This window comes from Ooceraea biroi, chromosome 8, assembly GCF_003672135.1.
Source record: "Ooceraea biroi isolate clonal line C1 chromosome 8, Obir_v5.4, whole genome shotgun sequence".
Taxonomy (NCBI): domain Eukaryota; kingdom Metazoa; phylum Arthropoda; class Insecta; order Hymenoptera; family Formicidae; genus Ooceraea; species Ooceraea biroi.
In genome coordinates, this window is record NC_039513.1 from 3,210,526 (window position 1) to 3,234,423 (window position 23,898).

The window sequence follows — 23,898 nt, forward strand, 5'->3', positions numbered from 1 at the left end:
GCTCATCACAAAGCATCGCAAATGAGATTCTGTATATAAGATTCAAAACAGTAAACAACCTCCTCCATACCACATAACAAGTGTGTTAAATCTTCTGAAAACTATAACTCTATCTCAGAAATTGTTTGACCTTTTCAACAGTTTACGCATTACCATGGATTGTAGAATCATCGAACGATGCTGAAACTATGCGTTCACGGTATCACAAATAAAAAGTACATTCACGATTACATGTTACTGAAAGTGTGTGTGCGCGCACATGTGTGTGTGTATGAATGTTAACATATACTACTCTATAGAAAATTCTAGCTGCGTTGGGATTTACTGTAACAATGCAATTTTTCGTACTACTACAATTTCTCACGTCATTGGCATTAATCTTACCATCGCGGCTGTAAATCTGTGTTGCATGTTTTTTTATTCAATGGAAACAAATCTCATAAGGTAAAAAACACGAATATTGATTGAACACCTGTAACTCCATTGATGTCTAGAAAACGCTTCCACAGGTATTTCTGTCAACAAACGGTATTCTTTTAAACACGAATTATCGTTGCATGCAAATTTTATTGTTAAAACAAACTTTTTGCGAAGCATTAACTTTTTGTGATTGCACTCGTTAAAACATTAAGCAAAATTAATAAAAAGTTGATATAATTCTTTAAGATTTTGTTATAAGATATTGTAAGTTAATATTCGTTGTTAATAATATTTAGTTTGATATCGAAGAGAGTTTGCGGCAATTAATAACTGAATAATAAAATTTGTTTCAATGTAAAATTAATTTATTGCGATCTACAATATCCTTAGATGCTTCTGCAAAACTTCATATATTGTTGCGATTGATAAAATATATTTACTCGTAAAATTTTCGCAACGTTAATTTCAATGAAAGACTTCTCAGAAGCAAACATAGGAACAATCCGTTAAAAGTGAAGAATGATGTTGCCAATGCTACTTAGAAGGTCAATATATCACATCACGTCCAATCACGAGATGACTTTTAGTAATACATTATCTGAAAAGCATCGTTTCCCTCATAGTACTTAATTCGCATTTTTTCCCCCTTCGAATCAAATAAACGCGCCGGGCAGACACTACTCGTTTATTTACCGCAGCAAATATTTATTTCCGACATTAAAGCTGCTCTATTGCCCCGTGGACCACAGAACGTAATTGCATATCGATCGAAGGGTTTCCTTCTCAACCGTGTTTTTTTCTTCACCATAGCCTCCACGGTCGTCTTTTCAGGCAAATCTTAATGCTCGCTTTTCCACTCTTACCGTTTATTCAGTCCCAGCCCAGAACCGATTATCTTTAATCACCATCATTTCCCGTAAACGGTATGGATTGATATCGCAATCCTGCATAAAATTTCGAAGGGGAGTAAATGATAGAAGAAATTTTAAAGCACATACCGAACATCACAATGATACTATAATTATATAATCTGTATTATGTATCCAGCGTCAATCTCAAAATGATTACGATACACAATATACAATCTGAAACTTTGTCACAAATCTCGTTCAAACTCGAAACAACCATTGATAAATAACCATTGATCAAAATCGGATTGCAGTGGCACTCAAAAATATCTGTGATATGGACGTGCTTCAGAGTTGCAATGAAAAACTATCCATGAATTTTATTTGATTAAAATCTTATTTCAACTGCGTTGTGATAGGAATGAGATTTGTCGCTTATTACGCGGATATTAGATAGAGTGCTTAATCTGATAAAGAAACGTATATCCCCGCCAGCCGCTTAAAAAGATTCCAGCGAAATAGCTCTCGATGGAAAGAAATTAACGAAGGAAAACGTTGGTCGTAACTTTCAGGACGAAACTACAGAGCGGTGCATAATCGACTTCTTTCTCAGAACCTTTGTCGTACATGTAAAAGATACAACTCGCGCATTCGCGTTTGTGAAAAAAAGAATATTAAATTTTTCCTTGAAAGAATCGCTTTCTTAAAAATGTTCTCAGTGGCCAATTAATGGATCATAGATATTTAACATCTCGAACATGTTGCCTTCAACCGAAACTTTCAAGAAACAGATGATACCTACATGCTTCATCAAGATAATGATTGCAGCAAAATGCATTACTTGCTAAATATGACAGAAAAATGGAAAATAAAAAATACATGTGTTATATATCATTATATTATACTTGTTCATATACATTGTCCTACATACATTTGTGTAAATTAAAATTATACACAATTTGTGAGAATTGTGTAATATATCTGTGAAAATGAAATGGTGAAAATGTATTTTACATAAACATAAAGATAAATTTCATATACTCATAATGGTCCAAGGAGAGAAGTTGAATAAAATGATAGCATATGAGATTATGTGTGCTTAAAAACAAAAATCGCTACATAAACACAAAAACAGGGGATTATCCGGCACGGCATTGTTTTTATAATAAAAACAATGCGATTGCATAAATGCCGTTCGCATGGCGACGTGGCTCGCAACGCGCTAGGATCTACAGGTGTTTGTGAAGCATATAGCGAAATTTCACCGGGTGTATTCAGTGGACACGTGCTCGTAGTCTTGTCTAAAAATCGATAAACTAGTAACATAAGCTATGATGCATACGTAATTACCCGTTATTTCCCGGCTGGTCAATAAAAGGTCGACCTCTTGTTATAAAATACCCTTCTTCCTCCGCGGGTGTATCTCTATTGATGCATACACTCCTTCTCTTTTATCTAAAGATATGCACCGTTTTTCACAGTAGATTTTCAAAAACTATTGCGATGTGCAATTGACGCATGCAATTCTTGAAACAAGTACATTATCAGAAAGATCGTATGCAGATTAAAATCAAGAAATATAAGAAATTGATAAAAAATTTTAGATCAATATTCATATTTAGTATCAAATGTAACTAAATCTAATGCAAAATAGAGAACATGAATACAGATCCAAATTTTCATCTAGATCATATGCCTTTTCGCAAAAGTTGAATTACACGTCAAGGAGTTGAATGTGTAACTGTCATTGTTATCAAAGACCCTTATCGAAATATACAATATAATTTTCATAGTTAAAATATTCAATTATATTCATATATATATATATATATATATATATATATATATATATAAGAACTTGAAAGGTATTCCGTTCCTTTAAAATTTGACCTGACGAAGATTGAAATCGAATACCGTATTTCAACGAGAATTCTCAAGAATCAACAATCTTACTTCCCCCTTCCCTACAAGCAAGAATAACAGCTAACACGTCGTCACCGGGTGTATCCAAAGCCGTTGGCACGAAGTCTCAAGGGAATAAGCTAAGATCCTAATATTCTCGCACGCACGCACACATCTCAACAAAATACGTTCTCCGTGCCGGCAAAGATAAATTGAACTGCTACATCTGACAGAATTCGATATCAGCACATGGGACATTGCGTGGATGTATTAAAACAACATCGATTGACGAACAAGAGTGATGTGATCTTCAAATAAGATGGTGTTGTATCCAACGCTATCCATCTTGTAATCGTATTTTTTAGAATTCGAATACTTAAGAAGTATACAAATGTTAAGTAATTCAATCTAACGATTTGTTATGTTTCTGATATCATGTTATAGGAATAATGTCTTTTCTTTTTCAAATTATATATATATATATATGTCAATATTTATCCGTTACTTAATTATTTCCTAAGGCCACTAATTTCCGTCAGGATATAGGAACGAAACCATATTGTATAATATCAAGTAGTTGATCCCCAATTACCATTAATCACCAATTACATCCTCCTTAGATCCTCCAAAAATCGAGGATATTTACTTCCTTTCGAGAACTCAATTTAATATGACTCACAGATGTATCCCCGAGAGAACGGATCGACTTCTGAAGAAAAAGCTCCCCTTCGATCTTTCAGCCCTTCCTTATTTCGTCAATAGAGCTGTTACGATAAGAAAACGGAACATTCCTCTCAGGAGTAGGTCTCCTACGGAGAGAAACACGTGGTCTGGTAGGTTGTCACAGGAGAGTGGAAGACCTCAATTCCTCGGATCTGGAAATACTCGCTCTTTGACCTCTGACATCGCGTATACAGCATCATTATCGCAACTTTTTAATTAAATACAGCGTCGCTCATATACGCGAATGATTATTGCGCGGAAAATCTTGTAACTCGCTGCAACCGAGAACGACCTTTGGCCTTCCGCTGCTCGGAAACCCGATACCTCATAAAGAAGCGACCCTTCAAGCGACGTGAGAAACGGTAACGATATAAAAAGTGGCAATCGTAAAAAGGCTGACGCATTTATCGGTGTTATATCCGCTTCGCTAGATTAATAATACGAGATTACATTGATTAAAAATACCTATAAACGGTCATAGAAATGACCATAATGACCATTGATAGCTATCATTAATGGTTTAATATTTAATGCACGCTCGAGTAAGGGTTTATACGAAGAAAAATAAGATGTGTCATGCTTTCCCACGTGCTTTTCTAGGCGAACTTTTCACATTCATCGGAACTCGACGGAACCCATCGAGACGAACTTCCTCTGACGTTCTCTCTCTCTCTCTTTCTCATCACGTAAATCCACTCTTCAAAGTGGAACGGTAAGTCACGTAATAACTCATTAAAGGCACTGACTATGTATTTATAGACATGTACGCGTGCGTAATATTACAGTAAAAAATATTAGAATAATATATAACTAGTGTATGGGCAAAGATAAATTGCTTTTAATATTAAAAGCTAGATAGAATGAGAAACGATAAAGATACGAGAATGATCTTTCTCCTTTAAGACATATTCAGATTTACAGAAAAAAAAACTGCTCAACCTCAGTGCAATTAATTAAAGAGTAACATTAATAACTGTTTCACTGTAAATTTGTGTCAATGCAATAAATCGGATCGGCACAAATTAACGGCAAAAAGACGCGAAAGTGACGGCTATAATGACGGTGGTTTTGCTAAGATGTTCGGGAAGCTCTTTGAACCATAACTTCGCCGCAACAACTTGTTTTGGAACTTATCGTATACAGATAAGTTACACGCGGCTTTATCCATGCTCCGTGCCAGTTTACTGAGAAAACTCGGTAATATTGTGAGTCCTTATTACTCGAGTTGAGATCAAAAGTGCATACGCATTGCTTGTCGTGAAAAGTGACACGGTTTAGTTGATCACGATGAAATAACGCTTTGAGAAAGTTACTGTCACGTTCAAACGACGGCAAATGTGTCTCGACATTGTGAATACTTGTAATTTTGTTGCATGGAAAAAAGAGAGCTTTATTAAATTTTCAAGCGAACTCTTCCAATGTGACTAGAGGAAAATACAAGATGCACGATACATAGTGTAACGTTACAAGTGATAACATTGCGAATAAATAATGAAAGAACAATCCATCAAAATAACAGACTGTACTGCAATTTACTATTATTTAATACCTCTAAAAAAATTGATTTATACAACTCTGAATAATTCCACAATCTTTATTGCAATCGAGAAAGGTCTCTGTTGATGCAACGAAACCTCATTTCATAATTATCACAATTTATTTCTGCCGCTATATAAAAAATTCTAATGCGATCGAGTTTATGACGTACTCATATTGCGCAAGCTATAAATGTAACATCAGTTTTCGTCTTTTTCAAAACTTTTTATTCTCTTCTTAACTTTTTTATATTCTCAAGATAATATGATTGAAGATTTAAGGAAAGTACATTAGTGATTGAGTTCAACAACTTCTTAAAAAATTAAGAAATAAATTTGAGAAACCATGGAAAAGAATTGGAAAAAAATTTAACTGCCTTCGTTATCCAAAGTTATTCAAAGGACTGGAAATAGAGCTAAATGAAGAAATTAAGTTTCTTGAACACACTGATAAATAAATGTCTATTATTTTTTTATATTATTCCATACTATATTATTATTATTAATTATTGTGTTCTATACCGATACAGCTTCTCAATTACCTCTTGTTAACTTCAAATAGAAAATAGATTAATAAGTCGAAATTAGTCGCTTAATTAATTAATAATAATAATATCGCATATTATAATATATTTTTTCATCAGTTACAATAATATTGTTTCATCGCATTCATCTTCAAATATTTTCACATTTTGTACATTGATATAACAGAAAGTAAACAGATTCGTTTGCTTCTGCGTAAGCAGCAGCATGAATTAATAATGCTCATACATGATAAATGGTTAAATCGAGGAATTAATATGGGTATTACCATGCATGTTAAATTGCGAATAAATTCCACTCCAACCGCAAAGTCCGCGCGCTGGAAGCATTATAATCTAATCGATCGGAATGTTCGAAAAAGTTGCATAATCGTCAATTGCGTTTCTATATTTATCTCAACCGGACATTAGATCGTCAAGTTTTATCGGAAATTTTTTTACACTTTCGTAGATGTCCCCATGATTTAATGATTGTAAATTAGGATGCAACGTGCATTGTATTATACTTACAAAGTACAATAAAATACAATATATAATCATGTGAGGAGAAAGTATAAAGTATATAAATTAAAAAAAATTTCTTAAAGTTTTAAAGAAAGCCAGGAAAATTTAATTAATTATAGAAAAAAAAGAGAATTATGCATTTGCATTTATTATCAATTTTATGTTTGAATTGTGCGCGTGCCTTTCATATCAAGCAAGTAATGATTCTATAGCGAGTAACAATTTACATTCAATGCACAATATGTAACAACTAACAACCACTTGTGTGAGGAAAAGTCCATTTAACCATAATAATTTGTGCGCTGCTATTATAATGCAAGACAATTACGTGCAAACTGTGTCAATCTATTTATATAACTCATTAAATATTAAATGAAATAATACATTACATATTCTTCCTTCTTTTGTTTTCCATTAATTGGTATTATCGCGTATTAATGCAACGAACAATAATAAGAATAATTTATTTTCAAGTTCCATATTCTTTCGCTTCGACCACCTCGCTAATAACACGTAAACGGGGCCAAAATTGCGGCCATGTTAGCCTCGAGGACACATACATACTCTGGTAACTTTACGGAGAAGGGGCAAACAAAGGCAACGGATGGCGGAGCGGGTGGAACGGAGGCTCGTAATTAGATTGTTAGCTAATGGGGAACACCACATGCAAATAAGTACGCGCGACACTACGCACAAGCTAGCGTAAGGTTCATGTGCTTTCTCGAAGAAGAAACATTGTTTAAGCTGTATTATACATGTGTGCGAGTGAGAGGTGTGATGTAAAAATAATTTAGGGAAACATGTAGATCGAGTTACATTCCCTAACGACTATCTTGAAATCGCGACTAACAAATGTAAAATCAAATTTTTTCAGAATTAAGTAGACCAAAAAACGCATCAACAAAGAATTTGTTATTATCAGAAAAAATTTAAATAATTGATAGTATATTTTGTAACAATAGGATAAAAATGTCTAGAAAAAAAAACTAGATTTGTTCATAACTTGGAATTTATCAATAAAAATTTAATTTTCTAATAATAAATATTATAATTGAAGGGAATTACGTTTGGGTATATTTATTGATTTAGTTTCACGGATATATTAATACATTTATATAATGAACTTGTAATATTATTTAAATTGTGGAACTTAATTTAATTTACTTTACTTGATTTTTTAATGAAGCAAAATTTGCATTATTACATAATGTAGTAAATTTCATTAATTTTTGTCTGGTTAATTCTCTGGTTATTATTTGCATCACATGATGGTTAACTTGTATTATTTAAAAATGTTCACGCACGGAGTTAAAAAATTTGCTTTATTAAAAAACCCTAGTGTGATTTAAAAGTCTACTGATAATTGCATAGAGATGAATGAAAAGAATTTTAAAGTAATTTTAATCATAAATTTTGTCAGATTTTCAGGATACAAAGCGTCTCTCAAAGTGAAAGTCTCAAGTTCTGCCGGATATATTAAGACCCTTCGTTATACAAAGCATATACGTATACCCGTATATAATTTTCAATTTATCTTACACTAAACGTATCTCAACGCTCACGTATCTCCTTCGCCTACGTATTTTCACATGAGAAATAAAATGAACTTCCAAAAATATTATTGCTAAAAGGGATGGTTATAATAAAAATTAATAATAATTAAAGTATGAATATCTTTCGACAATTTTCTCTCAAATTTAATATTCTTTCCATATAAATAAAGAAGAATAATTTTATTGTAATTAAACAAAATATTCTTTATACCTTTTTAATGAAAATGATACTTAAAAATATTAATAGGAGATGTACATTTATAAAAATTACAAAATAAAATCAACAGACATTGGCAAACGAATAAAAAGGAAAACGCTTACTTTCTTTTAAAAAAATGAGGTAATTAATGTTTGTAACATTTTTACTGAAGTATGAATTTTAATATGCCGTATGTAGAGATATGAAATAGTCATAATTGCAATAAAAAAAGAAAAGAAAAGAACAACTGGCAAAGATTTTCCTTTTTCTCCTAGCGTAGCTTGCCTTTTGGAGCATTGCCAATCCGCTCGACAAAACAATCCCAAAAACAATCAAACGGTGGAAATTGAATGTTTGATTGACAGTCCTCCCAGTTCACAGCTCTATTCCCGGCACTTTCGCGTCTACAAAGTTATCGATACGTATAAACATGACCCATCAAATTTTTCACCTCGGAGCCATAAGCTCGATTTATTCAAAATAGCAATAAAAATAAGAAGAAAAGAGCGTACCTGACGTAGCCTGAAGCATGATTATGTACGACAATATAAAACAAAAGTAACATTGATATTTGAATATCCGATCACGTAATCTATTTCTGGGCAGAGGATTAAAACAATGATACTCGCGCGCGTTATAACAATTCAATACCATATAACAGTAGTTTACACAAATGGTAAAAATAATTTTTTAATAAGATATAATATAATAAAATATGATTTTCCATTTAAATATAAAACATTGTCATCTACAAAACATATCATTTTCTACCAGTATTTGTATTCATAATAAATAGTTTGGATAAATGACAGACAGGCAGAACATAAAACAGGAAACTACGGTGTTATCAAATAATTCAAACATCCATCATACATACACACTTCACATTATTATCTGCAAAAACAGAAAGAGTAAGAAAATAATGTCTTCAAAGCAACGTTTCAACTAGATTAAATTAAGATTTCTCAGTATTAACATCGTATTCAATTTCTTTGCAATCGCAGGCATTATTTCTCACCTCTCCCCCTTTTCCTGTCACCTAGACAGATTGTCAAGATTAGAGGCAAACTTACCTGCTGCATCGGGTACGCTGCGCTACCGAGGAAAAGGTCCCATGCCCACGCGAAGATTCGCGCGCAAATGTGCATTGACGTCACCGCCACCTTATAGAGCCTGCTGCCGGTACAGGCGGCGTCCGCCGCACCTCTGTCCACCTCCACCCCTGCGATTATGGCGATTTCGTGGACACGCCGACGCCTCGCCACATCGACGAGTCATTCGGTTCGTCGCACCGCAGGAGGAACGACGGGTCACATCTTCGCGAACTGTTTGCATTCGGTCTCCCGATTTCACTCTCACATACGCGCGAATCAGCCGGCGCGAAATCGATCGCCTCGCTATCGGGAACCGATCACGGCAACCGGACGCGGTAACCACGGAACGCGTTTCCGTTCGAGGTCGATGGATCCCTGGGCATGGAACGATCGATGATGACCGCCGACACGCCGATAATGCGATTCAGGGTTCTTCGAGCGTTTCCATTCGGTTACGTCGTCGCTCGATTGTATGCGGCATCGTTCAGCGCACAACGGAATGTTCCGCGATAGCCCACTGCGAAATGAAGCAAAGATTGCTGCTTATCACACCGTGATAATTGTTCACTTCACAGCCAATTTCCAGCGCTGCGGAAAGTATGACGCGTGAAATGCGTCCGTGTCCCCTTGATATTCCCTCTATTTTCACAATTAATTTTTGTGGCACCACATTTGCTCACTGCAAAACGTAGAAAGTGTCTCTTCTCCGCCAAAAAAACGTTTAAATTAACCTAAGGTACTTATTTGCACAATAAGCAGCGGCGAATTATTGCGAATCGATGGGAAAATGTCGTTTCCGCTGAATTGTTCGAGGGCAAGATGAGGAGGAGGCTGATTGTAGCGAAATGTAGTTGCCGTTCAGTAGCTCGCGTATTCATAAACGCACTTTGACGCGAGAGAATCGTGTGAACGACGTTGTGTCCGCAAACGCGACACGTATGAACTACTTGTTGATCGGCGCCCCTGAAAGCCACTACCGTGCACGATCCGCTTCACTGTAAAGTTGGCGCCAACTCCGATACACCGACACACTGAAACGATTAATAATGAATCGTTACGATTTTCACATGAATTTACATCGGGGCGTAGTTCGTATGACTTCTGAGCACGATAGAAGTGATACGACGGAAATTAACATAAAAGATTGTATTCATCAAAATTACAAAACGACGAAAATTAACGTAAAAGATTGTATTCATCAAAATTACAAAAGGTTTCATCATTAATCTTCATGCATTAATAAAATAGCGCAATAATAAACGGTTTTGGAAAATTCAGCAGAATTTTAAAATTAGAAAAAAATGAAAATTCAATTAATAAGAATTGCAAGCTAAAGAGCGTTACAAAGAATTGTAAATATTAAAAGAGTCGTATGAATGTGAAACACGTTTTACATAGATTGTTTCGAATATATAACTTTAATTACAGGCAGCAGAAAGGAATCACACGTTGACACGTATGTGCATCGAATGTCCTGCGTTTCCAATGAAGGATTCACGCGCGCTGTTCGCCAATAACTGATACGAATGAGCGAATCCGTGAGAAATATTGATAATACTTTAATGCGGGAGGATTTTCAGTGATGGCGCAATCAGCACAACACAAAATTCGCAATACGTGATTTTCAATCTGATACGGAAATCACCGCGTTCAACGTTGATCCGCACGGATACAGATATTACTGCAACACGCTCCGACGAGAGACCGAGCGATACTGAAGTGAGGAATCGCGCTTGTGCCACCTAGACGTAGCGGAGACGCACCGGAACGCATGTCATGATAACATTGCGTATGGTGTCAACGTATCAGCACGCAGTATAAAACTTGAAAAGTGAGAAAAGCAAACGTGTACATTGCTTATTCAATTAATACAAAGATCCAAAAATAGACGTAACATTTGATTTTGAGATTATTATGTAATTGTTATGCATTATCGAGCTCTATAAAACATGTAAAAGTTCATTGTGTGAGCGCGTATGTATGTATGTAGGATACTTGTAAAGCCAGTCTCTTTATAAAAAATTAAGCTTTTTATAGAACGCCATTCTCTACCGGAAGGTTGCACTTTATAAAAAGATTAAACTTTTTATAAAAGGATTAAATTTACAAGGAACTTGCAGCACGTATATACATATCACTTATTCTTTTATTTTATCTCTGTAAAACATAAATGGAATCGATTTCTTGGAAGGTTTTATTCATCTGCTTAATGTACATCTACAAAAATTTAAATTGCAGAGATAATCGAAGTCTATTCTGAGATGATTTCATTTAGAAATCGTTAGTGCAATTTCGAGATGAAATTCTTTTATAATTTACATTGTAAATTATATATTTTTCTTACATTGTAAATTTACGTTATGTGTGAGCCTAATTTTTCTCATGATTAAAATAACCAGATGGTTTAATCAGCAAGAGATCCGCTGTAAAAATAATTTTTCTGCTGTAAATATGCACAAAAAAATTGAATATTTTATAAAAGATATAACTTTTACCTCTCATACAAAGAAAAAGTTATACTCTAATGTTAGCTGCAAAATTGTTACATTTACATAAAATTTTCAAATTATTACATGAAAGATATTTCGTCTTTAATCTGAAATCGTTCTTTTCATTTTCTTGTCATTTTATTGATTAAAGCGAAAATGTTTTACATTACAAAACTGTTTTACAAATCGGTTAAATTAATGTAGCTAAGGATCATTTTACACTTCGATAATTAGCTTGTTCTGTTGACAAAATACAGGTAAATGAATATTATTTGCATCAATGTTATATAACAAATAAACAAGAGTGTTAATTAAATTAGTAACAAAGTGAATATATCTCATGCAATGATACAATTTGCTTTTCCGTTTTAAAATGCTCTTTTTAGCGAGACTAAACGAACGAAAAAGTAAAAGCAATTACGATAATTAAAAACAGTGATAACGTTACTATATCTGCTATTTGCAAAAGTTTTAACCTTTTACATATGTTTATTTCATACAAAGGAATGCATATTTATTAACGCTTAGTAATTAAGCTTTTAAACTCTTCTTTTTCTTTATAATCACACATGTATGTATGTATGTATAAACGCGCGCGCGCATACAACGACTTTCCCACACAAATGTATACATCTACGCGCTCACGCATATGCACACACACATTAGTCGTATCTCAAATTATAAAACATCGATTATATCATTTTGCTTACGTTTAATACATGAGTATATTCGTTTGTGTCAAGCATCGTTAATAGCAGTAAGAGAGTAATTCAGTACTGTAAATAGGTTAATAATTTGGCCATTAACGAAATCACATCGAAATGTTGCAATGGCCGTCGCAATGCATAAACTGCCGTGCGTCCAACAAGTGGATGCATATAATTCATGACACCGCATACCAGATACTGAATTTGCCTGATACTTTATAAAAGTATAATTGCACGTGAGATAGCTAATTATAAGACAACGATACACAAAAAGAGCGTACCTGGCAATGGTTTTTGACTTCTGCACTTGCCGTATATGCGCGAATTGCGTGAAAGGATTCAGAGTGCACGTGCGGAGGCGGATCGCCGGGATCGAGAAGTAGCAGGAGTAAATATCGGGACATGACGACGGTTGCACGCGATATTTAATGCGTGAGCAACGCCCGACAGGATGCGGAAAACTCTCACAATGGTCTTTGCCGTGCGAAACGCGAATTTCAGCCGGAATTTAACTGGCGCGAGAAGCACAGAAACGATTCGAAACCGTCGCGGAACGTTCTCTACCTGCCTGCAATTCGAATCGACAAGTAGCGCTACGATTCTCGAAGGCGGGCAGTCTATCGATACTATCGAATCGTCGCAGGTCTGACCGTCTGACCCCTTGCGGTTACTCGATCTTATTCATCTTGACCAGTCTTAGCTTTATCGAGATATTGTGTGTCGCAGACATCGTGATGTGAATTAATTGTTACTTATCAAGTGCGACGAATAAATAATTGGCGTGAAAACGTGTGAGACGGTGCAGACGTTCACGAATACGGTATACGGTAGCGGACGCGAGGTGCATACCGGCGGAGTCGAGTACGTAGAAGTATATAAGAGGTTAGGTTGTGTACGGCCAGGCACATATCTCTTCCCTGCTCGTTGCGAGTGCTATCACCTATTGGTGTCGGTTATTAAAGTAAGAGACGAGTGCGATGAGCTCACAGCAAAGCCCCGCTGCTCTGCAGCCCACCGTGGACCGCGAGAAGGTCTACGCGTGGATAGTCGAATTGTCGAATCCGGAGACGCGGGAGAACGCTCTGCTCGAGCTGAGTAAGAAGCGCGAAGTGGTACCCGACTTGGCGCCGTTGCTGTGGCATTCGTTCGGTACGGCCGCTTCTCTACTCCAGGAGATCATCACCATCTACCCGGCGATCAATCCAGCAACTCTGACAGCTTATCAGAGTAACCGGGTGTGCAATGCTCTGGCGCTCTTGCAGTGTGTCGCCAGCCATCCAGAAACGAGATCAGCATTTTTACAGGTACACCCTCGCGCTGCGACCTAGGCTCTAGGCTCGCTGAACAGCTACGCAGCTATCCACTGGATGGATCGCATGCGAGTATCCTGATACAGGTTTATGTTACATATATGCATTTGCTCATGATTTCAGGCTCATGTACCCTTGTTCTTGTATCCGTTTCTGCACACTGTAAGCAAGACAAGACCGTTCGAGTATTTAAGACTGACAAGTCTTGGAGTAATTGGTGCTTTAGTAAAAACAGATGAACAGGAAGTGATAACTTTCCTGCTTACTACTGAGATTATTCCATTGTGTCTTAGGATCATGGAAAGCGGTTCTGAACTAAGCAAAACAGTGGCTACATTTATCTTACAGAAGATACTGTTAGATGACAGTGGACTGTCTTACATCTGTCAGACATACGATAGATTTAGCCACGTAGCTATGATTCTGGGAAAAATGGTATTATCCCTTGCTAAGGATCCATCAGGGAGGTTACTTAAACATGTCATTAGGTGCTATTTAAGACTTTCTGATAACCCTAGGTAAGTATAATGATAATATAAAATGAAACGTGCTTGATGTCATCTTACATGTCATGTCAGAGAGGACTCAGCAGATGATATTGATCTTGCAGGGCACTTCTTGCCCTAAGACAGTGTTTACCGGATCAACTGAGGGACAGCACGTTCGCAACGTGCCTGCAAGACGATGCTTCGACCAAACTTTGGTTGAATCAGCTTCTGAAGAATCTAGAGAACGGTCCGCAACCAGGTCCTCCGACTCAACCGGGCCAGCAGGATCCCCGAACGATCGGGATGTCTCCACTCACCTCCTGAACTTGTCAGTTGAAGATACCACCGGAATTTGTGAACTTAGGTTTAATCTCACAACAGATTCTGAACGCGCCTCTACATAAATCATGCTAAATCCCTTTGAGCGCGCGCGATAATTAACGGTCATGTCCATGTGCACACCGTTTGTGGTTGAAAATTGTGCTGTGAGAACTAGTAATAAGTGTATGCTACTGGACTGGCAAACTCAAGTACGTAACGATAGTACATGATAGATTGTAAATAGTGTATAGACGGCTGCAGTGAAATTTACTGATTACGATTTCAACGAATTCCCATTGAATTGTAGGATTATGCGCTAGTAATAGTGACAGCAGCGTTGACAACAAGGACGGTTATACAAATCAAAAGTGTTTTGTACGAGATTAAAACGTTACATAAATGTGGTAAAACTGTGACGTATATGCATATGTTATGTATAAAAATTATATGTAAGATTTATAAATGTGACTGTCGGTCGAGAAAGATAAATCAATCTTGTTGTATATGAATTGTATGAACCAGTACTATTCATTCATTCGATTTGTACGTTACCATCGGGCTAAACTTTATTTCATTGAGTAGGCAATAGGTGCAATTAACCGCAACTCTGTATCACTGCCTAGGTTTGTATAGTTCGCGTAAGATTAATTAATTTATGTGTAAGTGCGTGTGTCTTAGTCTTATCTCCTTACCCCTGGTCCACAACCTTACTTTAAGCTTTAAGCCGTAAGAAAATTAACCAATCACAGAAGAATATGTAGAGAATAATCGACTGTGTTTGGTCATTTTCTTACGGTTTAAAGTTTAAAGCAAGCTTAAAGCAAGGTTGTGGACCAGGGGTTACATTGTGATTGACCGATGACTGTGCACTGTGGCGATTAAACGATTAAGCCGTTTTACAATGTAAAAGCAACATCGTTTCCTTTGTCTGGCGATATTGCGAACTGCAGTTTGCGCGATGTTATGGTATATATAAGGACTAGTCGAATGCGGAATTGACTTGTATGTGACGCAATACGAATGCATACATTTTGCCCAGTTCAAGTTAACATTGAAGGAAAGAAAAACACGTTCGTTAACATTTTGCGGAAGTTTGTGTCGTATCATTCATGCCCGCCATTCTCCCGAGTTCAGCGTCATTCTGTAATAAAGACAAAAGTCAGGATCACATTGGCGTGATGTTTCGATGGAGAATTGCGAGAGCTATATATATACAGGGTGTCTGAGACCACCCGTACATGCCGAATATTTTGATAACTGAGCGTGACAGATAAAAATGTTTTAATCAAACGTTGTAGGGCTTTAACAATTACATGAAATGGTGATACATATTTGACCTTGACAGCAGTTATGCAGGAAGTCTCAAGGTCAACTTTAAAATCTTAAATGGAAACTCCCATTTTTTATTATATCATCTTCTTCTACCAATTAATTGGAACAACTTTTGTCTGAAACATGTTTTCTGAAAATGCCTCCATTGACCTTGACATGTATTTGAAATAAAAACTACATTTTGAAATAAAAAAGTCTCGCTCTTAACATAATCCAGAACTAACGACGAGGACGTGGCGAGTTTCTAGTTCCATGTTTTTTCTTAATTTAAAAAATTGTAATGTTTTTAAAATGTTTTCAGTGGTACGGCCAAAAAAACGGAAAAATAATTAATAAACATAGTGATACCAAATACTATGTTACACAAACCAATTATGAATACGTAAAAGCATTTAAAAAAAACTGAAATAGCTGTCCCGTATTTGGGACAGCTATTTCAGTTTTTTTTAAATGCTTTTACGTATTCATAATTGGTTTGTGTAACATAGTATTTGGTATCACTATGGAGGCATTTTCAGAAAACATGTTTCAGACAAAAGTTGTTCCAATTAATTGGTAGAAGAAGATGATATAATAAAAAATGGGAGTTTCCATTTAAGATTTTAAAGTTGACCTTGAGACTTCCTGCATAACTGCTGTCAAGGTCAAATATGTATCACCATTTCATGTAATTGTTAAAGCCCTACAACTTTTGATTAAAACATTTTTATCTGTCACGCTCAGTTATCAAAATATTCGGCATGTACGGGTGGTCTCAGACACCCTGTATATATATATATATGTACCAATTTCTGTGAATCACTTGAGCTTAGGAAACCATGTATAACCGGTGTGAATAGCCTTTTGTCCGTGCGATTGTACTTAGACGGGCCCGTGAACCACGATACTAATAAGCCAACCAAGATTGTAGTTAGGAAACCTACCCACGTATACCAGAGATATGACATTCTGTACAGAAAGAAGGGTTGCTCTCTGAAAAAAATTAAAGTTGACTTAGAGTTACGAACCGAATACCGGGAGAACCGTTGCGCGGTTTTACGCATATGCGAAAGTGATCGACGAATGTACCTGACAACGGTCTCGACGATCGTCGTGAGGTTCCCGGCGGTGCTCTTCAGCGATTCGGAACAGCCCTCCACCGATACCGGTTTCACTGGGAAGTAGATCGAGCCTGTGGAGATAGCCGCCTGGGTGCCGAACGAGATCCAAGCGACCAAGTTCAGACTAACCAGCGCACCGATAAGCGCTCCCTGTTCGGAGCGAGATGATAAAGACATAAGTCGCTTGGTAGACAGGGTTTCTCAAGATCGATTTCATTTTAATGGCAGATTTTATTCGTCTCTCGTTGAAATTGCTGTCGCTCTGAGGGAACATCCTGACTGATATTACATTAAGACTCAAAATCCAAATCCCGTGTAAATAAACATATCTTAAAGACAAACTGTTAATAATTTAGGTATTGTCTAGATGTAAGTGGTAGAAAGTGTGGAACTACGTTTTTTTGACGGAATAAAGTTGGAAACTTACAATATATATATTTCTATTGATTCTTCTATCATCACATTCTTACCGTTGAATTGGCCATTGGGAACAGCATGCCCAACGTAAACATTCCAAGTAACGGTCCGGCCGTTATTCCTGATAGGCTCTTACCAGCCTGAAAAGAGGATCAATGCGTTCTTGATGATGGCAATTTAGTCAGGAGTTGTAAAACTAACGTTTCTAAATCACGCGCTGGCACACGTCTTACCTGAATTAGACCGCTCAGTTTTTCCACCATGAAGACGAGACCCACGCAAATAGCTCCTATTATCACGACTGTGGCTTTCATTATACGACTCGCGCCTACGTTGGATATCGGTTTACGGAGACACGGCTTAATCATGTCTTCATAAATTACACCCGACATAGAATTCAATCCAGTTGACATTGTGCTAAGGGTCAACGAGCGAGCGTATTACATAATCGCAAAATGAGATAACAGGATGTACAAAGCATCAGCAAAAGTGAGACCTTTTTAAATTTTATCTCAATCATCACTCTTGCTGATACTTGGTCTGACTACTTTTATTTTGGAATCAGTGAGTGCTATAAACGGCATAAAATCAGCGAAAAAATTCGCAAAATCGACAAATAAAGCAGGATCAAGTTGGAATAATTTGTAAAATTATTATATATAATTATTATTTGTAAATTTCTAAATTTGTTTCGTAAATACCTCAATGCTGCGCTGAATACACCAGAAACGAATAATCCTGGTAAGCCTGGTATCGCATGTGACAATTCCATCACGAAGTAAGGTAACAGCTGATCGGGCTTTCGTATTTGCTAAAACGCAATCTATATGTATTAATATTTTTGCCAGAATATTTAATGTAACAATCATATTATGAGTCCACAGTAATAAAAAATTGAACATGTATTATTGTTGTGATGTCTTACTCGAAATTAATTAATTACAATTAGAGACTTTTTAAAACAAGATTCCAAGTAATAAAAATTATGTGGACATGTAGAACCTTTAATCAGCAACAGTAAGATTTCAAGATTTCTGTTTCACGAACTAATTTTATGCCAAAATCATTTTACCTTCGTCGTAACCGGATCACAATCGTAGAAGGCCGCGAAGATAACGATTCCCGTGTAGCAACATAATGAGACAATGCTGATTATGCCTACGGCCATTATCATAATCGCCCTAGATGCAAAACGGGATTAAATAAGTGAGGCGCGCCGTCGTGCATCTTCAAGTATTTCTTGGACTCACACATTAGACTTCTTCAAGTTCGGCATTGCCAAGCATCTCTGCACCATCGCTTGGTTCACCGAGCACGTGGCCAACCAGTTTAAATAATTGCCGACCACCACGGTCCAGAAAGTGTGCCTTATCGTGGGATCCGGATCCATGCTGATTAAAAGAAAAGTATATTAACATTTATTGTACTGTATCTTGTACATTATATTGTACAATATATTACAAAATAAAAAATTAATAAAATTGGTAAATAGAGTAAACTGATATAATAAAAGACTTCTTAAAGAGTTACAAGAGAAATTTCTTCGTACTTGAAGAATTCAATTCTTCCAGTATCGAGATTTCTTTTCCAGACTTCCGCTACGCCGCCGACTCTGGCGGTGCCGAGTACAGCAACGGTGATAACGGCGCCAAACATCATCGCCGTCTGAATAGTGTCTGTCCAGACGACGGCTTTCAAACCTCCCTAAAATAAAAAATCATTTTATTGTGTTTTATTGTGTTGTTATGCTAATTATGCTAAATTTTAAATTGTTATAATGCAGAACAAAATGTTATTTCCTTCGAAACATTCTAGCGTTAATCTCTACTGTAGATTAAGAATATTTTGTTTATTTAGTATAAAAAATATAATTTTATTTTCTTCTGTAATATTTTGTCAATTGTACACATGAATTGTTTAATATCAAACTCCGAGTCAAATGCGATTGCTGCATTCATCAAAGTTCAGATGTATCGATTTCTATCGAAGATCAAATCTATATTCGGATTTACAATTAATATTTTTACCAATGTTGTGTAGAAAATGCACACGGCACAGACTATTAGCGCGATCATGTAAAGGTCCACTCCTGTTGCTTGATTGAAGGCTAGCGCCGGCACATATATCACTAGCGGTATATAAAGCAGCTGCAAATGCATATGATTAGACGCGTTAAATTGCTCGAGAAATCTACAATTACCAACTTCAACATATTCGTGAATTTTCAATCGTAATAGGAATAATATCATCTAACAAAAAATTTCCGGTACATTCTAAAGAAGCGAATAATTGCATCCATAAGCTCACCATCTTGAGGATGAAGATAAAGGATCCCATGAGCCTGACTACTCGATTGAATCTGAGCTCCAAGTACTATGAGAACAAAAATTATTGATGGTCATGATTTGTCAGTAAAAAAATTCAATCATGTATACCTCGTAAGAAGACGTAATTTGAAGTCCATAAAAACCGGCAGATACACGATCGCCATTGTTATAGACACGCAAGTATCTGCGATCACGATGCTCCATAATTGCGTGCCGTAAACGTACATTTCGGCCGGCAATCCCAGCATCGCTATGCCCGACACGTAGCTGCAATTTTAAGACGCTGCTCTTAAAGTGGCTCGTAATTGTGTGACATTTGCACAATGCAAATTTAAATGACGCTATTCCTCACTAATTTTTAGATAGCAAATTGATGCATTATCAGGTACCGACTTTTATACTATTATTCAAATGAATAATTATATACAAGTTTAATTTGCAAGATAAAAGTTCAGAAAAATACGAAATAAATATTCAGGAACAATTAATGTAATATTATTCTTATATATATAAATTAAATTTTGGCTGTATGTTACATTAATCCTGTATATAATAACTTGTGCTTCTAATAAAATTATGATTTTTATATGATGTATTATAAATATATAATTAAAGATTCTTTTATATGTTCGGAATTGTTAATTGAAAATGTAATCGGCACACAGCAACGTATGCCTGAATTCGAAAGAAAATTAAGCAGCATAGCAATAGCCGCCAATAAAACATTAACAGCGACTAAGATGGGGTGCTTTTAGAATGAATTTTCTTATCCGGGTTAGCTTGACACGTGGACATGTAGCTATTAATAATTACAACTTTAACTAGAAGAGAGCCTTGACAGCCTTGACAGCCAATTGAAGCAAACGTCACCTAACATGCCCTATACATTTCCGGTCAATAGAACAGTTCTACTGATCTATATTTTTTTATTAAAGCATATATATAATTTTAATAAAGTTTTTATTAAATTATAAGCTTTAGGTCAATTAATAAAGTTATTTTTATATCCTATATTTTATAATAGAAAGAAAACATTATATTAATATCTCAGAAAATAAATCAAATATCTTTTATTACGCATTTTATTCAAAACTATAATGTTCAAAGGTTGAACTGAACACTTTGAAAAAATTAAATTTTTACCTTGCTATCAATGACATGCTTATTGGGAATATAGACATCTTTTGACCGCCTACGAGATACTCTCCCACCGCATCCACCTTCTTTCTGGATGCATAACACTGATAGACGCCTACGAGAGCAGAGATGCCCAACAACCCAATAAAAACGATCGAATCCACCAAGTCAAACGACCGTCGATTTTCCGTCGTATCCATCGCTTCTTAAGTTTGTTTTATCACACACAACACTCAAAATTTCAATCTGATTTTCACAACTAGTTAATTTTATATTTCGATTTCACTGCAGACATTATCGAAGAGAACACAGTTCAAGAGAAATATGGAATATTTAATATTCAATATTTTTCTATAATTTTAACATGTACTGAGTCTAGATTTATAAAAATCCACGAATTGACACAGAAGGTCACAATTATCTCTCGTCGCGTGTGAATTCTTCCACATCCTACGGAAGTTCGGCAAGTGTTAAACTCACATTTAGCATTTATTATTTTAAAGATTTTTAGAAAAAAAGAAAAGTGCAAAACCGCTGAAGCGTATAAAATATTTAACTGTAAACAGCACACCAAAAAATTCAACAAACTATTTTTTAAATTTGTCGAAATTTTTTAAATTATTACAATTTTATTAAATACGCAAAAAATCGCGATCACTGTTGCACTAATATAAATTTGTTCATGCTTTGTAAAGTCAGAGAATCATGTGTCACTAAAAACTCCAGACTTGTCAAATTTTTTTTAAAAGATTCACGAAAATTGACTGAAGAGGTATGACAGGCGATAGCTGATTGATGTCGAATCTGTTTCTATGAGATTAACGCACGTTAATCAATCGCTCCGATCTTTCTGATCTCGCGCGGAACTGAGATTTCGAGATTGCACGTTGATGAAGCAACGAGATTATGGATGTGCCACTTCTGTGCGTTCTACGAACGTCTGTGACGGTGAAAGAGCGATGCGTTATAAACGCGACTCCACACGAGTCACGATTGAATAATTGCGGATTCTCCGCCGCCACTGCTCCACATCGCCCTCGGCCGCCGCCTTCCGTGATGGTACTTTATGCCAGTAAAACGGCCAATGGACTTTGCGTAGATCGCTTTTGTCTCCATCTTATCCGCATTTTAATCCGTATTAAATTATTCGTTTCTCAATTTTCTAACTAAAACTCTTCTGCATTATGATAAAGTAACGATGACAAAAGCAAGTTCTCATAAACGATTTTTACAAACGTTATGCTCTGTCTACACTGGAGGATGATCCTATTTGTAGCTCATCCGATGCCTTGTCTATACTGGAGGATGATCAACCAACTGCAATATATGATTTTCGACTGTCTTCGGATGAGCCACAAATAGGATCATCTTCCAGTGTAGACAGAGCATAAGCAAATGACAATGTGTACATTGAAGAATTCATTTTCTCAAAATTTATACTTCTCAAAAATGAAATTTTAGAAGGATGATAAAATCCCTCTAAAAACCCTTACTAAGGTAAACAAATACGCCAATTACATAAACAAGCAAAACTAAATATGATGAAGTCCATAGTTAACTAGCCAAGTACCTAGAAGTAATTCAGTTTGAGGATTTGTAATTTGAAATAATACTTGGCGTGCCCTGGTCGCATTGGACATGCATTCTTCTAAATTTGTACTGCCTTGAGTATTTTCACTAATGACTCGTAAATCTTTGTATTTAGTGATATTAAAACAAATACGTTTACAGTTTTGCACATTAGCGGAGTGATTATAAATATTCCTTTTCATTACTCACTCAATACAAATAATTTGCACATAGAGTTTACACAAATTATAGGTAGGACGTACGTTTTAATGCGACCCGGGCACGCCAAGTATTATTTCAAATTACAAATCCTCAAACTGAATTGCTTCTAGGTACTTGGCTAGTTAACTATGGATTTCATCATATTTAGTTTTGCTTTTTTATGTACTTGGCATATTTTTTACCTTTGTAAGGTTTTTTAAAAGGATCTCATTACTTTTTGTAAAAAGTTTTTACATTTCATTAATTTTAAATGGTTTTATGTAGTTTTGTATTGCCACAATAACATATTTTATTTCTGCTGTGAGATCTTATCAAACATAAAAATGTTGGATATTAAAGATTTATCTAATCGTGCAAATCTTCTTAATACTTCTAATTGTCAAATATAAATTGTGACAATTTAAAATTTTCTCTCTCTCCCTCTCTCTTTCTTTCTCGGTTTCATTCTATGAGTATAAAATGTTTCAACTTTATCTTAAATTGTCATAATTTATATTTCAAAATTAGAATAATTATTTCCTTATCATTGCGACGCTATCACGATGATTTCATTTGAAACAAGTAATTTTTAATTTTTTATATAATAGTTTTTGCGATTTATATCTTAATCGTAAAATAAAATATTTCCATGTATTAAATCAGTTTTAATTAATATTTAATTAAATCGTGCATCTGTTGAACGCACCTTGAGTGACAAAATCGCTTTGCATGTGTATGTGCGAGCATACGTACGTGAGTCTGAACCTCGATTTCGGAAAAGGAGGAAAACGAAACGTCACAATTCTAACATTCAGTTACAATATCTCAGGATAGACTGCACTAATCTTATTCGAATTGGTCGCAATCGAAAGCTTGCATCCATATTATATTATAAAAGTGCCGTTAAATTTTTAAATAAGGCTTTAGTTCTTGAGATATTGTAATCAAAAGCTTGTTTGACATGAATTTGGCATGAAATTCCGGATAAGCTATACGGTAGCGCTCGACGTTTATGCAATGAAGTTAGCAACTTTCGACGTCTATGCAGTGATACTTATTGCTCGGAACCTTGTTTTTTTACGTACTTGGCGTCGCGACGCTACCGCGTCGCTTGATCTACCATTAAAACATTTGATGTATGATCAGCTTTTATTCGGTATATTTTCAGAAAATCATTTTA

At 35.6% G+C, this 23,898-nt stretch overlaps 2 protein-coding genes and 1 long non-coding RNA gene across 3 annotated transcripts; 1 reads left to right on the forward strand and 2 right to left on the reverse strand.

Moving 5' to 3' along the window:
• The first annotated feature begins 13,493 nt into the window (after positions 1–13,493).
• LOC105279835 (CCR4-NOT transcription complex subunit 9) lies at positions 13,494–15,533 on the forward strand. Its single transcript, XM_011339893.3, has 3 exons — positions 13,494–13,820; positions 13,950–14,344; positions 14,437–15,533. Exons 1-3 carry the CDS (start codon positions 13,494–13,496, stop codon positions 14,636–14,638), a joined length of 924 nt encoding a protein of 307 aa, XP_011338195.1. The 3' UTR covers positions 14,639–15,533.
• LOC113562434 lies at positions 15,180–21,720 on the reverse strand. The gene is made up of 2 exons (XR_003406904.1): positions 21,209–21,720; positions 15,180–15,341 (listed from the first exon to the last, which is right to left on the reverse strand). It is a non-coding gene; the product is annotated as an uncharacterized LOC113562434 (long non-coding RNA).
• Positions 15,624–21,181, reverse strand: LOC113562433 (sodium-coupled monocarboxylate transporter 1-like). The gene is given in 14 exon segments (XM_026971865.1): positions 15,624–15,776; positions 16,753–16,939; positions 17,036–17,217; positions 17,538–17,624; positions 17,718–17,901; positions 18,186–18,295; positions 18,557–18,665; positions 18,735–18,875; positions 19,034–19,188; positions 19,512–19,631; positions 19,792–19,857; positions 19,920–19,954; positions 19,957–20,078; positions 20,955–21,181. Coding segments are annotated over 14 exon segments (1,758 nt in total). The 5' UTR covers positions 21,149–21,181; the 3' UTR covers positions 15,624–15,710.
• Positions 21,721–23,898: the final 2,178 nt, after the last annotated feature.